Source organism: Camelina sativa, chromosome 17 (assembly GCF_030686135.1).
Source record: "Camelina sativa cultivar CO46 ecotype springtype chromosome 17, ASM3068613v1".
Lineage (NCBI taxonomy): Eukaryota > Viridiplantae > Streptophyta > Magnoliopsida > Brassicales > Brassicaceae > Camelina > Camelina sativa.
The window spans coordinates 37713335-37726941 of NC_141896.1; the positions used below are offsets into that span (position 1 = coordinate 37713335).

The window sequence follows — 13607 nt, forward strand, 5'->3', positions numbered from 1 at the left end:
GTAGCAACTCTACGTCTCTACATTTGTCTGAATCCTTTTAAGAAAAAAATATATCTCTTCTCCACACACTCTACAAATCCATCCCTAAAACAATAATGCATATTGGATTGGATAACGAATAATGGCATAATTTTTGGTGACTAGGTAAAAGTCTTTCAATCACTTTCCTGGTGACTAGGTATATTTTGGTGACTAATTGTAAAATCTAAACCATAATTTTTTTTTATAAATCTAAACCGATATATAATCTTATTTAATTGTAAAATATAAACTTTAAATTCTTCTTAATTAACTCAAACTGACATAAAACATCATTTAGTTGTAAAATCTAAACATTATGCTGTCATTTATAAACTTAAATCGGTATATTAAATTTTAACATTTTTCTATTGATAAATATTAAATTTTTATTTTATACGTTTTTATTAGATGGCAGATTCTGACTGTAGAAAAAGGCTTACCTTCAGAGATAAAACCCAAAAAAAAAATCATTCTCATTACATTACATCGACGCTTAGCCAATTTTACGTGGTTATTCCATGAAAAAGTTTGTCATAGATTTATAAGTGATTAATTTATCGTTAGGTAGCCACGAAATAACCACTTCTTCATTTTATTTTATTTTGTGGCTAATTTGTGTCAATAAAGTGGCTATCCGATCTTATTTAACGTATATTTGTTTGGGAGAAAAACTAGAATAACCCAAACTAAAAGGTTAATTATAAAAGTAACTCATAAAATATGAGGGTTAGATTAGTTATTTTTCTTTGTCTAAAATACCCTTTTTTGCTTTGTTAGGAAAAAATAAAATCAAATTTTTTTAAGAAAATCAAACTATTTTCAAAAGTCTGCCGTATTAGTTGTGACAGATTTATTTGTGTATGACAGATTTGTTTTTGCACAACCGATTTACTTTTGTGTGACAGACTTTTTATGACAGACTTATTTTGAACCACAGATTTTTAACTACAGTTATGACAGATTTATAATTGATAACAGATTTATTTTTCACGGCAGACTTATTTATAAAGACACCATAGACTTTCACAATATATGACAGATTTGATATAATGTCTGGCAGATTTATTTTCTACAGTTATTTCAGATTTATTTTCTTGATTAAAAATCTGTCGTAATATGACAGATTTTATTACAGAAAAATAATTATTAGGTTGACCTCTAATGATAACAGATTTGTTTTAAGTTACGACAGATTTTTTAATTTAACCAAAAATCTGTCGTTTGATAACAGATTTATAACGTTTATTAAAAATTGTTAAATTGACCTATGTGAATATCATATGTTATAGCAGATTTGTTTATGTTATGACAGTTTTTTTTGTTTGATTCAAAAAATCTGGTATTTGATAACAGATTTATTAGATGTCAAATGTAAATATAATGATAACAAATTTGTTTTAAGTGATATTTTTTTCACTCATATTTTTCTTGATTATATTTTTTATAAATCATATTATGAATGGTATTTTTAAACTCATATATTTAAAGCATATTTTATACATTAAAACTTAACATCATATTTTTATATATTATATTATATTTTCATAAATATTATTTTAATATTTTGATGTACTTTATTTTTTAGTTATAATTTCATACATATATTTTAACTTATTAAACTATATAATCTTAAACTTCATATTTTTAAATCATATCTTTATACATAATATTTTTGTAAACAATTTTCTAAATATTATTTGTATACATTATATTTTAAATCATATTTTATTTTTATAAATTATATTTAAAAAATAAACATCATATTTTTAATATTTATTTTTTTCATTAATCGTATTTTTAAATCAAAACATTTAATACTAGTATTATTTTTTTAATTTTTCGTTTTTCTAAAAAATAAAAAAAAACAAATTCTGAGTTTTTAGTCTTTTTACCTAAAATTTGTGTCATTCTAGTTATTGGATAGGATGAAGTGTTAATCTAGCAATTAATTGCTAAATTGGTGTCAAACTGGTATATTTTCACTATTTGTTTTCATAAAAATATTGGTTTTTTTTCCTTTGACCAAAAAAGGATATTGGTTTTTCTTACACACAGAGTATTGTGTGCATCGTTGCCAAAAAAAAAAAGTATTGTTGTGTGCATCAATATTCAACATTATAATGTACTTACATGAATTTAATCATATTAAATATAATTCATCTTTTTCTATTAGGAATTTTATATTGTTAGATCAAGGAATAAAAGAAATTCAATTTAAATTTTAAGACACATAATTTTAGATTTGGATAAGGAAGGGTGTTATGTTTGTCCCACATCGGTCAAACAATATAATAGGATCGACACATGTCTAGTATAAATAAGTAATTTTTGCGACTCTCCAATATTCGGGTGAAAAAGCAAACATAAAAAATAATAATAATGAGTTTCGTCGGACATCAGTAAGTCAACCCAAATGGTTTCTGGAACATATACACCGCCGATGCTGGCGAAGTTTGCCGGCGCACCTACACAAACTCCTACACCGTCCATGCTGGCGAAGTTTACCGACGCACCTACACCAACACCTACACCGCTGATGCTGGCTAAGTTTGTCGATGCACATACTTCGCTCTCTCCGAAGTTTGCCGATGCACGGATATCCTTGTCTCTTTGGTGTTTATGTTTTAATAATTTAAAAACACTTCTTATATACATATCTCTAGTAATATAGTTCCATTTCCTTACTGCGTTAGGTAAATATTTCTTTTTGTTTTTGAAATAGAATTTTTTTTATATATAATTACATAATATATACAACATCAAATACATTATATATATGATATATGTTACTACATTATATTCAAAAGTCAAATATATCTATGTGAGGTATAAATTCTGCCTTCATTAGTTATAAATACATAATCTATTAACTAAATGTTTTTATTTTTGTTAAACTATTTAAATGTATTCAAAATATTCAGATTAACTTAACACATGTCAAAATCTTAGATTGATATTTTGGCACTTGTCATATAATAAGATGTTTGAGTTTTTTTGGTACAATTTTAGTTTCATTGTCTCGTCAACTTTATGTTTCCATTTTCCATTGTTGTGGTATTTTTGTATTAGTTAAATATTTTAGCAATCAAATCTAAAAGTGCTATTTAAATAACATAAAATATGAACATTGTGATACTAGTTTTAATATTGTGGAAAAAGTAATAGGAAATATCAAAAGATTTTAAACCTACCAAAGCATATATAAATGCAATTTTCATCACTATCTATTCATTCAAAGAATTCCAAAAGAGGTTCACAATTAATCCAAGATTATGGGAGCATAGTCCCATGACATAGATTTGGATTAATTAGGCTAAATCTAACACAATTCAAAATCCTTTGTGGCAAAACATTCAAATAATGTTCGAGCAACCATTTATTGTATGCCGTTTTCAAGTTCCCTTCATAAAAAGTTATGATAATATATGTTTTAAAAATCATGTATTATTTAAAAATATTAATTAATAATAATTAGGAATATTTGTTGGTCCATTGAATATATCATGCATTTGGATTTGAAATAATATTTTTGATTTGAATATTTTTGTTTTTATACTTTCACATCAAATTCATTAAAAAAATTGAAATCCAACAATAAATCACTAAACAAATACTATTTGATTTTCAGCCGTACTTAGAAATCAATAATTGAGGACTTTTCAATAAATAACATAATTCATGATGACTATAAAATCCAAATATACACGTTTCAATAAAGACTTTAAAATCAAATATCAAATAAGTGAGTAATACATAATTTTAATAAAGACTTTAAAATCGAATATCAAATAACGCATGGTTTTGTCTTAAATTTCTAAATCAATCAAAATTCATGAACCAATAAACCCCAAATGATTATATCCTCGATTCGTTTGGGTTCCAAGATCTCAATTAATTGGTTAGAAGTTAAGTCTTTCTCAATATTGGCACAACAGCACCTAACAAAAATTAAATTATTAGTTACAGGTATGTAGTTAGCAATGCACACAAATTATATAGATACTAGATTTTAACCCGCGTTACGCCGCGTGCATATAATTTTATTATTATTTACATTTTATATTATATTTGTTTGTTAAATATTAGATTTTTTGCAAACAGAGGAATAACTAAATTTTTCGAACGTTTGTGTGGCTAAATGTTTATATTAATTTTTTAAACCGCAATATACTTCATGACCATTTGTTTGTTATATTTAGTTGTTTTGTTTAGTACTTGAGTATTTATTTTGATTTTTAATTATTATAAAAAAATAAGGGATCTAAATATATAATAATTCATTTATACGCTATGATTAAGTCACATTTTTACTAATGATTTAATTATTTTACACAATTATAGTTAAATCAACTTAATTTTCTATGTCAAATATTCTAATATTAATAGTGGTGAAAAATAAAATAAAATAAGAATTTAACCCGTGTTAGCATAAATCTAATGATATTTTATTAATTTCAACATGTCCTTCTTATAACTCATATACTATATAACCATATTAAATAATATTTTAAACTTTTTTAGTTTTACATATTCGTAATATTTTTAAAATTTATTAAGTTTATATATATTAATTATAATATTTAAATAAATGTGAATCGAAGTTCTTCTACAAAATAGAAATCAAATTGTTGTTTTCTTTGTTTGCAAAAGATTCAGAGATATAATATCTTCAATACACAATAGAAGGTGTTGTTAAATATATCATAGTTTCTGTTTCCATATTGATTTTGCTGTAATATTTTCTAGTTAGAATGAAATGAAAAATATTTAGGAAACAAAATCTGAAGTAGTGCTATTTTTAGAAATTTTTTAGGGATTAACTTTGTAAATAAGTGCAAATAAAAGGGTAGAATCCAAAATGTACTTAAAAATATATATATAAATTAAAATTAAAAGTTGTAGAGAAATAATATTGAAACTAGTCGTGCATATGAGAAAAACAATTGCTAAGTTGCAGTTAATATGTCAAAATTCAAAACTGTGAGCCTAAATTTCAACAAAATGTCAGAACATTTCTCTCTCTCTCTCTCTTTGCTTTCCTTCCAACCACAAAACAGCACTGTCCTAAATTAAGACTCTTACTCCTATAAAACTAGAAATAGAGAACAAACGAGCAAGAAACAACCTAATTGCATTCTTTGATGGGTCATCACAAAGCTTCTTCCTTTAAGTCATCCATAGCGACATCATCTTCATCTTCAGCCATCTCATCTCTGAAGAGAGTTTTGAAATACGGTAAAACCTTAGGGAGCACTTGCAAATCCGCCATGTTTATACTCATCAGATCAAAGGCAATGCAGGTATTATGCATATGCGACTCATCAATCACTGGAATCTTTGGATATCTCTGGCTAAAATGCGTTAGCACAATCCTGTACACACCCGCTGAAGATCCCATATCGATGGCTTCTTTAGTGGTGCTGTGATTCTTCGCCAAAGCTTCTTCTATCAATGCATCTTCAAACGTCGCCTGTCAAAAAAACAATCAGTTTCTAAATGTCGAAGTCTCACTCATAGAATGAGTTACAAAAAAATATATTTACCTCATGTATAAGAACAGTTGCATCTCGTGATGCTTCAACGATCTCGGGACAAGGTCTAGTGTCGCCTGAATAAACCATTTTCCAACCTGGGATTTGTTCTCCAATGCTGTTTACTCTTTCAGCTGCTTTTATAACGACACCGAAGGCTTGAGGACAATGTACAACAGGGAAACTAATCAAATCCTCCAAACCGGTTTCGCTAAGAACCTTCTTCAGATTCTTTAAACAAAGCAAAACCGAAGAATCATCTGTCGGGATATCAGATCTTTTGAAGACACTCTGCATGGGACTTCCTTCACTAAACAAAGAACCCTTTGCATCACCGCCACTTTCCAAAGAAGCCCAAGAAGTTGCTGTTGTGCTTCTACAATCAAGAAACTCCATATCTAAATCCTCAAGTCTTTGATATGCATCAAGAAAGCGTTTAAGTGGCCTCGGTCCAACTACAATCACTGGCTCATGAGTCACTCCTTTCAAAAGCTTGCTTCTAAGAGCTAATATTCTCGCAAGACCCGCATGGTGATCAGCGTGGATATGAGAGATCCATATACATCTCAGTTTTCTAACCGCCTCGTCTGCACCGTCCAAACCATATCTTCTTTTAAGCTGCCCCAAGGTTCCTTCCCCACAATCTAGGAGAAGACTACCTCTAGAGAATAAATCAATATATATTGCACTGACGTTTCGGTATTTTGAAGGCTGAGATGAACCAGTGCCTAGTAGAACAAACTCCATGTCATCTCGTCTAATGTCTTCAAGACAGCTAGGAAGAACAGTGTTACTCTCAGTCAGCCATAGCTTTTCGATGATCGTCTTGTTGTGCTGTTTATTCCAGAACTGCTTGATTTCTTCACTTTTATCTTTAATCTCCGGAATGTCAGAAAGCAGCTCATCCACTACTTCTGAGGATGTCAACTGAGCAGGGATAAAAGATCTGTCCATCCCACTGATAGCAAGGGGACGCAGATTGAACTGCTCACAATATACAGAGAAAGTTAACAGATGAGGAGATTTAAAAGATAAAGATAGATTCAGTTTGGAAAGTGTTGGAGCGTGTGAATACCTTGAGGAGATTTTCAGCAGTAATGCTTTCAGCAAGATTTGAACTTGAGCACTGTAAGAATATGCAACTTTACTTAATCAAATTTGACAAATCAATGTTATAACAACTTAACATGAGAAAAGCAATTAGCAAACCTCGTTCGAATGAGTGGGATCTATGATCGAGTTATCAGCAAGTTGAGAGGGCCAAAATCCAGGAGCAGGAAAGAACTGAGGGCATAGATAGTTAAGTCTGGCAGCGATTCTTGAACTTGCTTTCAGAATTGGGAAAGCCATATTCTTCCTGGATAATATACACCAAACGAAACATAAGCACCAAGCAAATTACTTAATTTTGACTAGAAACAACTATAAGAAGAGGGGAGCAAACCTCTGATGGCCAGCAAGAATGTGTTGAGTGGAATGAAACTTCTTCATCCAGCTTTGGTAAGTAGGACTACTTGTCACAGAAGATGGGCTTAAATGTATAATACAATTTACAAACTTTGCTCCATTGGTTTGATCATCAGGACACGAATAATAACTCTCCAAAGAGTTCACTGCAAACAGTGCTGCGGCGTGCGACTCTGTTGGACAGTCCACAAGGAGAACAATGGGACCAGGAAGTGAAGGTCCCATAACATCACTTGGATAAACCGTAATATCTCTTTCATCTGACTTCACTGATTGTCCAGACTGAAGCTTACTATATTTTGGACCAGGCCTAACACCAAAAACCTTCTTGGCCTTCTCTAAGTCAAATTTTCCCAATATTTCAGGTAATTCACATACATATACAACTGAGAGCTCGTCAGATTTGTTGCCAGAGTCTTCCTCAGAGTGACACGGTTTTAAGACAATGGCGGATATTTTAACAATTTCGTCGTTCACAAGAACAATAGGATCAGGTGTACTCGAAGGACCAAAACTCCGTGTATGAACCATAGCCGCCCGTGGAATAAACGACTTCATTGCATCAACTAAATAATTAAGATCAGAAGGACCCCATACATTCACCTTTGTAACCAAAAAAAAAAACCAATACTTTCAGCAATTTCAAACACAACAAGAAACACAAAAAACATAATGTCAAGAACACTCACCGAAAGACCTTCTTCACCAATACCAGCAAGAGTTAGTAAAAGACCTATCACATCAAAACAAGAAATAACTTAAGCATCACCATAAAACCTAAAAGCTCAAGCAACAAAAGACAGAACTCGAATGCTGAAACAAACCTGGAAGTCCTCCTGCTGTCTCTGAGCAGACACGAGACAAAAATACATGATCAATCTGTAACAGATTCAGCAAATCATCAAATTTCAAACCCCACCTCATCAAACACACACACATACAGAAACAGAGGAGGATTCAATGATACTAACCTTTGATAGTTTAATCTTATGTTCTGTACAGAAACGTTGCAATCCCTCTCCAGCATTAAAGATGAATCTTTGCTTGTCAAAGAAGAGTAACACAGATGATGATGTATCCTGAGTATCCATTCCCGTTCCAAGTATCTAAATTGATCAAATTTCAAACAGGATTAAAAATCCAAAATTGGAAAAACGAAGAAGTTCTATATGATACATATATATATAAACAAACCTGTGCGTAAGCAATGGTATTTGTGGGATTAAGCTTTTGGCTTTTGCGTTCAAGATTTCTTTTTTTCTTATCGGTTTTGTCAATTCCTTCAGCTCTTCGCTTATTGAACACGAACGAATTAGAAGACTTGGAACCGTTATGATTAGCTTCGTGATTCTCCATTGAAGACGAGGAAGAAGAGGAGAAGAGGGTGGAGAGAGAGAAGGATCGTGGAGAAAAGGGTCTGAGAGAAAGAGGAAAAGGACAAGACTTTATAGAAGAAGAAGAAGAGAGGAGAAGAAGAAGGCGTAGGTTTTTGGGTAAATAGGGCATTGAGTTTATCATCTCTCTCTCTCTCTCTGGAGAAAAAACTCGAAGTTTTCCTCTTTCGCCCAGAAGGGTTTTAGCAGCCAAGTCAAAAGAAGATGACTTTCGTATATTAACTTGTTGATTGATTACATAAACAAAAAGCTGGAGTAGCTCAGTTGGTTAGAGCGTGTGGCTGTTAACCACAAGGTCAGAGGTTCGACCCCTCTCTCTAGCGATATTTTAATTTTTTTTTTTTTTTTTTTTTTTTATAACGACCGATGGCTCCTCTGAAGTAATTTTATTTTGAAATTAGTGAATGTTTAATGTTTTTTTGTTTATATGGTGGAAGACCCGAAAAAAAAAAACATGCAATCACATTGTAAACCAAACTCAAACAAGCAAAAGGTTGAAAAACAAGAATACCAAACTAAAAAGTAGAAAGAAACACACGCTCACTCATAAGCAAAGATTATTTAAGCAGAGGAAATAAGAGGAACACGTTCGGACTCGGTAGGTTCAGGCTTGGTCTCGGTGATAAAAGCGGTGGAGTAGATAACTCCAGCAAGTCCGCCACCAACAAGTGGACCGACCCAATAAACCCAATGTCCTGAAAAATCTCCAGCGGCGAGAGCTGGTCCAAAGGAACGAGCAGGGTTCATGGAACCGCCAGAGAACGGACCGGCTGCAAGAATGTTAGCACCAACGATGAGTCCGATGGCTAGAGGAGCGATGGTTCCGAGAGTGCCATTGTTGGAGTCAACGGCTGTGGCGTAAACGGTGTAGACCAATGCGAATGTAATAATGATCTCCATCACTACTCCTTGTGTTGATCCTACTCCAGCCGCAACGCTGTGGATTGGAATCGCCTGCGTTTTAAAGTTTTGTTGCGTTTTTTTAATAAAAATAAGAACATTTTCTTTTTGAAACAACTCAGTTCATAGCTTTTCATTATGGCATTATGAACGGAAAAGAAAAAAAAAATACGACACTTTAAATAATATATTCAAATACGAAGTTATTGTAGTTAAAAAAAAAAACTAATATAAGAAGTTGGTGAGTGTCGAAAATATGAACCACTTTGTAACTAATTATTTTCACAAATTATAAGTTTATAACTTTATCAAATAAATTGAGGTTATTCTATTGAGAAAACATATCATTTTCCGTAATGAATGCTCTATATTATTTATAATTAAAACTGAAAAACATAAAGATATTAATCCAGTTATTGTGAGTATATTAGACCATACCAAACCACCGGTGACAAATTTGAGAAGGAAGCAAGCAATGGTGGAGCCGAGAAGCTGAGCAATCCAGTAGAAAACTCCGGTGATGACTGTGACTTTTCCACCGACGACAAGGCCAAATGTCACGGCTGGGTTAACATGGCCACCAGAATGGTTAGCTGCGATCGAAACCGCCACAAAGAGAGCAAAACCGTGGCAAATCGCAATCGCCACTAGTCCGGATGCATCAAGAGCCGCGTTCTCTGTTAGCTTTCCTGTATTTTACAAACAATATTGACATTCGGTAAGTAATTATCCAATTTTATCAAATTAGGAGACTAGATCAAAATTTCTACGGAAAAAAATGGTAGTAATAGTTTGATAGAATCGGTGTAACAGTTGAAAAGAATGTTACCAATATAACTAGATAAAAGTAAGTTTCGATTCTATTTGGTTGGTCAACGTTAGATTCCCTAGCCCTCTATGTTGTAACTGGTTAAGTAGTGGCCCATGATTAAATATATTTGATTATAACGATCGATCTATAATTACAGAAAAAAAAAAAACTACCAGGCCATATAGTTAGTTATCAATAAATAAGTTTCAATCCTATTTGGTTAGTAACAATCGATCTTATATGATCGAGCGAAATGAGCGAATTCGAAATGTATTAGGTTGCATATGGTGCAAACTGAGAGATAGAGAACGAACCAAAGGCAATGGCGGAACCAACGCCAGCGAAAACAAAGAGCAAAGTAGAGATGAACTCGGCTAGGTAAGCTTTTAAAGTGTTCAATTTAAAGGAGTCTTCAAAGGAACCAAAGTCAAGACCGGCCATTGTTGAATGTGAGAAGAACGTATAGAAGAAAGAAGCAGAATAATTTTTTTGGAAATTATAAAAACTAGTTTCCTCTTACTGAAGAATAAGATTAGTTGCCGATGCGAAACACACACAAGGACCCTTTGCATGTCCGACTCTATATATAAGAGCATATTCTTAATATATAATCCACAAATAATTAACTACCCCACTTTTAACAATATAAGTTTTGTAGTGCGCTGGACATGAGTTCTAATGATTGGTTTTTTTCCCTATTATATAATGTTTTACGTCATGGCCGGTTAACGAAATGTTGATGATAACGACATGAGTTATTGTAAAAAATAATATAAATCCATGATTAAAGTTTAGAGCCATTTATCAATTCACATAAATACGTGATGGTTATGTAATTTAGTAGCTTGGAATCAAGAATTCAATTTTTTCGATTAGGTGACCGCAATTAACATGATTGATCAATGATCATATGTTTTGGGAACACTAACTAATATTTTGGTTTGGTGGACCTAAAATATTAACGGAGAGGATAAGATACAAAGAGACGAAAAGAACGTATATACGGGGACAGAAATGAGAGGGATAGTGTGAGCTGTGACCAACGAGGAATAGGCCTGGATCTTAACGACCAATGATCTTCCATGTGATATATGGTGAGATTTTGAAGACACTTTGACTGATTTTGAAGAGCTCTTTTCCTTTTTTATGCAGATTTTTTTTTTTTTTTTTTTTTTGCGGATCATGTTAGTTCAAGATTTAACAAAATATGATGGTAATTTGGTTGACCAAACCATGTAATATTGTAAAATTTTTGTATTAATGCGTTATTGTTGTAGTTTTTTTGTTAGTAACATGCATTGAATATATCCTCAAATTTACCCTAAAACTATTCTCTCAAATTAAGAGATCACAATAGTATTTAGCGATCAAATTTACAGATACTCAAGATTCACACAATAGACTTAATAATCTTTTAATTATGTTAAACATAAATGTTGTAATTAAATTGCAAGATGAAAAAGAGAGAAAAAGAGAAGAGAAAATTCAGATGGATTAAACGCTAGGCCTAAGGAAATTCTAAGGAAATCATGGAAAATCAAATGAATCAATAAATCAGGATTCAATCAATTAAAAACAGATCTAGAACTCTAAACTCTATTGTAAAATAAATCAGTTCTCACTGCAAATATTATCTAAGTTTAAAACTCGAAAATTTAAATCTCTTTGTAAAATTCAAGCTGAAAACCAGCTTTGAAAACAAGTTTAGATTGTTCACAAAATCACTAATTCAAATCTCTTTACAAAAAAATAATTTTGCTCATCAAAGGTTTTATCAAGAAAATCAATTATATTCTCATATCAATTTATTTTTCTAGAGTATTAATTCTAGGTGATCAATCAAGAATTAATATGAAGACAATCAAAGATGAAGATCATAGAAGAATAATAATCCCAATAAATCGAAAGATCTAATAAACCAGAAAAACTCTATGAGAATCCATAAACCTAACAAGCAAATTACTCAGACAAAATCAATGAAAAGCAAAACATTTTCTGAATAAATTGCATAAGAAATTATAAGAAGAAGTGAAGGAGTTCTGAATCTTCTCTAAAGGAGTCTTGATTATTCTCTCCAAAAGCTCTCGAAAAATCTCTCAAGGTTTTGCAAAAATAAAACTTAGGTCTAAAACAATGACCTAAAAATCCTATTTATATTCCTAAAACACGTCCATGAACTAATGATGCAAATATGTAATGATACAAATATGGAAAACTTTGAGGCGGCTTCAAAACATTAGGAAAACTTTAGATTCGTTTTGTGGACACTGCATCGATCGACGCCATCACTTGCATCGGTCGAGGCATTCTTCTGAATTTGTCTTCTAATTTCACAGCTCAGCCTCAATGTTTGAATATGTTGCAAATCCTCCTATTTAGCTTCATTATGCTTTCATCTATGCTAAATCCTATAAAATCTGTAAAGAGTCATAAAAAACCTCAAAACACATCAAAAGACTCTAAAAGACTTCTTCTATCATGGTTAAAAACCACAAAACCATGATATATTAATACTTATTTAAACTCGGCTGATTGAACAACGACAATAACATAAATTATTATGTTAAATATCATTATTGGAAAATATTTTTCTTCATAAAAACAAAACAATATCTAAACATACATATGTATATATTTATGAAATGGACAGTGTATGGCTAGAATGGTCATTGACCCCTTTATAATAAAACTGAAGTACACAATATTTTTTGTAGACTATATAATTTTAATAAGATGGTTATAAATAGGTTATAGATTAATTGATAGATTAATTAGTTACAAGTTAAATAGTGGGTGCAACATTAATTTATTTTCAAAAATCTTTAAGAGAATATTCTAAAAAATCATTTGATATCATCTAATTTACCTTATTAATTTTCTTTATTAAATTATTCATCCATATTAAAATCTTTTGATATATAACTTAACGTATTAATTTGTTAATTATCATTATAGTTCACCTCTCATTTTTATATATGAGTCTATTTTGTGAAACAAATAAATTATCATATTATTTATTATAATTAAAAAATAGTTTTATTTCTGGATATACCATAAGTTGAATTTTTAAAAACAAATATAAATTGTTCAATCTAGAAAATATTCAAGCTTTAGTAACATTATTCTTTAAAAATAATATCAATTGAATTAAAATAATTTACTGAGTAATGGGTCAAAATTTAAAATATTTTTAAAATATTGAAACTTGATATAAAATTTAGAAACTATAAACACTCTAAATTGATTTGTTATAGCAATGTCAATAATATGTCACTATAATATGAAAGAATTTCAAAAAACCAAGTATATTAAAACAAAAAGTATAACAATATATTAAATTACTCATAATATAATAACTCGCTTTTTAAAAACCAAATTTACAAAATTATGTCTTATAATGACATTCAAGTCATGATGTAGAATATACATTGTTGAAATAACTTCACATACATAAACTGATACAACATATTAAAATATACAAAA

The 13607-nt window shown here is 30.7% G+C and overlaps 2 protein-coding genes and 1 non-coding gene across 3 annotated transcripts; 1 reads left to right on the forward strand and 2 right to left on the reverse strand.

Moving 5' to 3' along the window:
- Positions 1 to 4952: 4952 nt before the first annotated feature.
- On the reverse strand, positions 4953 to 8567 carry LOC104758532 (tRNase Z TRZ3, mitochondrial). The gene is made up of 9 exons (XM_010481414.3): positions 8214 to 8567; positions 7991 to 8125; positions 7844 to 7898; positions 7709 to 7752; positions 6997 to 7622; positions 6762 to 6909; positions 6628 to 6678; positions 5565 to 6536; positions 4953 to 5491 (listed from the first exon to the last, which is right to left on the reverse strand). Exons 1-9 carry the CDS (start codon positions 8535 to 8537, stop codon positions 5171 to 5173), a joined length of 2676 nt encoding a protein of 891 aa, XP_010479716.1. The 5' UTR covers positions 8538 to 8567; the 3' UTR covers positions 4953 to 5170.
- A 95-nt stretch (positions 8568 to 8662) lies between these two features.
- Positions 8663 to 8736, forward strand: TRNAN-GUU (transfer RNA asparagine (anticodon GUU)). The gene has a single exon. It is a non-coding gene; the product is annotated as a tRNA-Asn (tRNA).
- Positions 8737 to 8818: 82 nt separating this feature from the next.
- LOC104758533 (aquaporin TIP2-1-like) lies at positions 8819 to 10750 on the reverse strand. The gene is made up of 3 exons (XM_010481416.2): positions 10439 to 10750; positions 9752 to 10002; positions 8819 to 9367 (listed from the first exon to the last, which is right to left on the reverse strand). The coding sequence occupies exons 1-3, from the start codon at positions 10563 to 10565 to the stop codon at positions 8975 to 8977; spliced, it is 771 nt and encodes a 256-aa protein (XP_010479718.1). The 5' UTR covers positions 10566 to 10750; the 3' UTR covers positions 8819 to 8974.
- Between the last annotated feature and the right edge of the window lie 2857 nt (positions 10751 to 13607).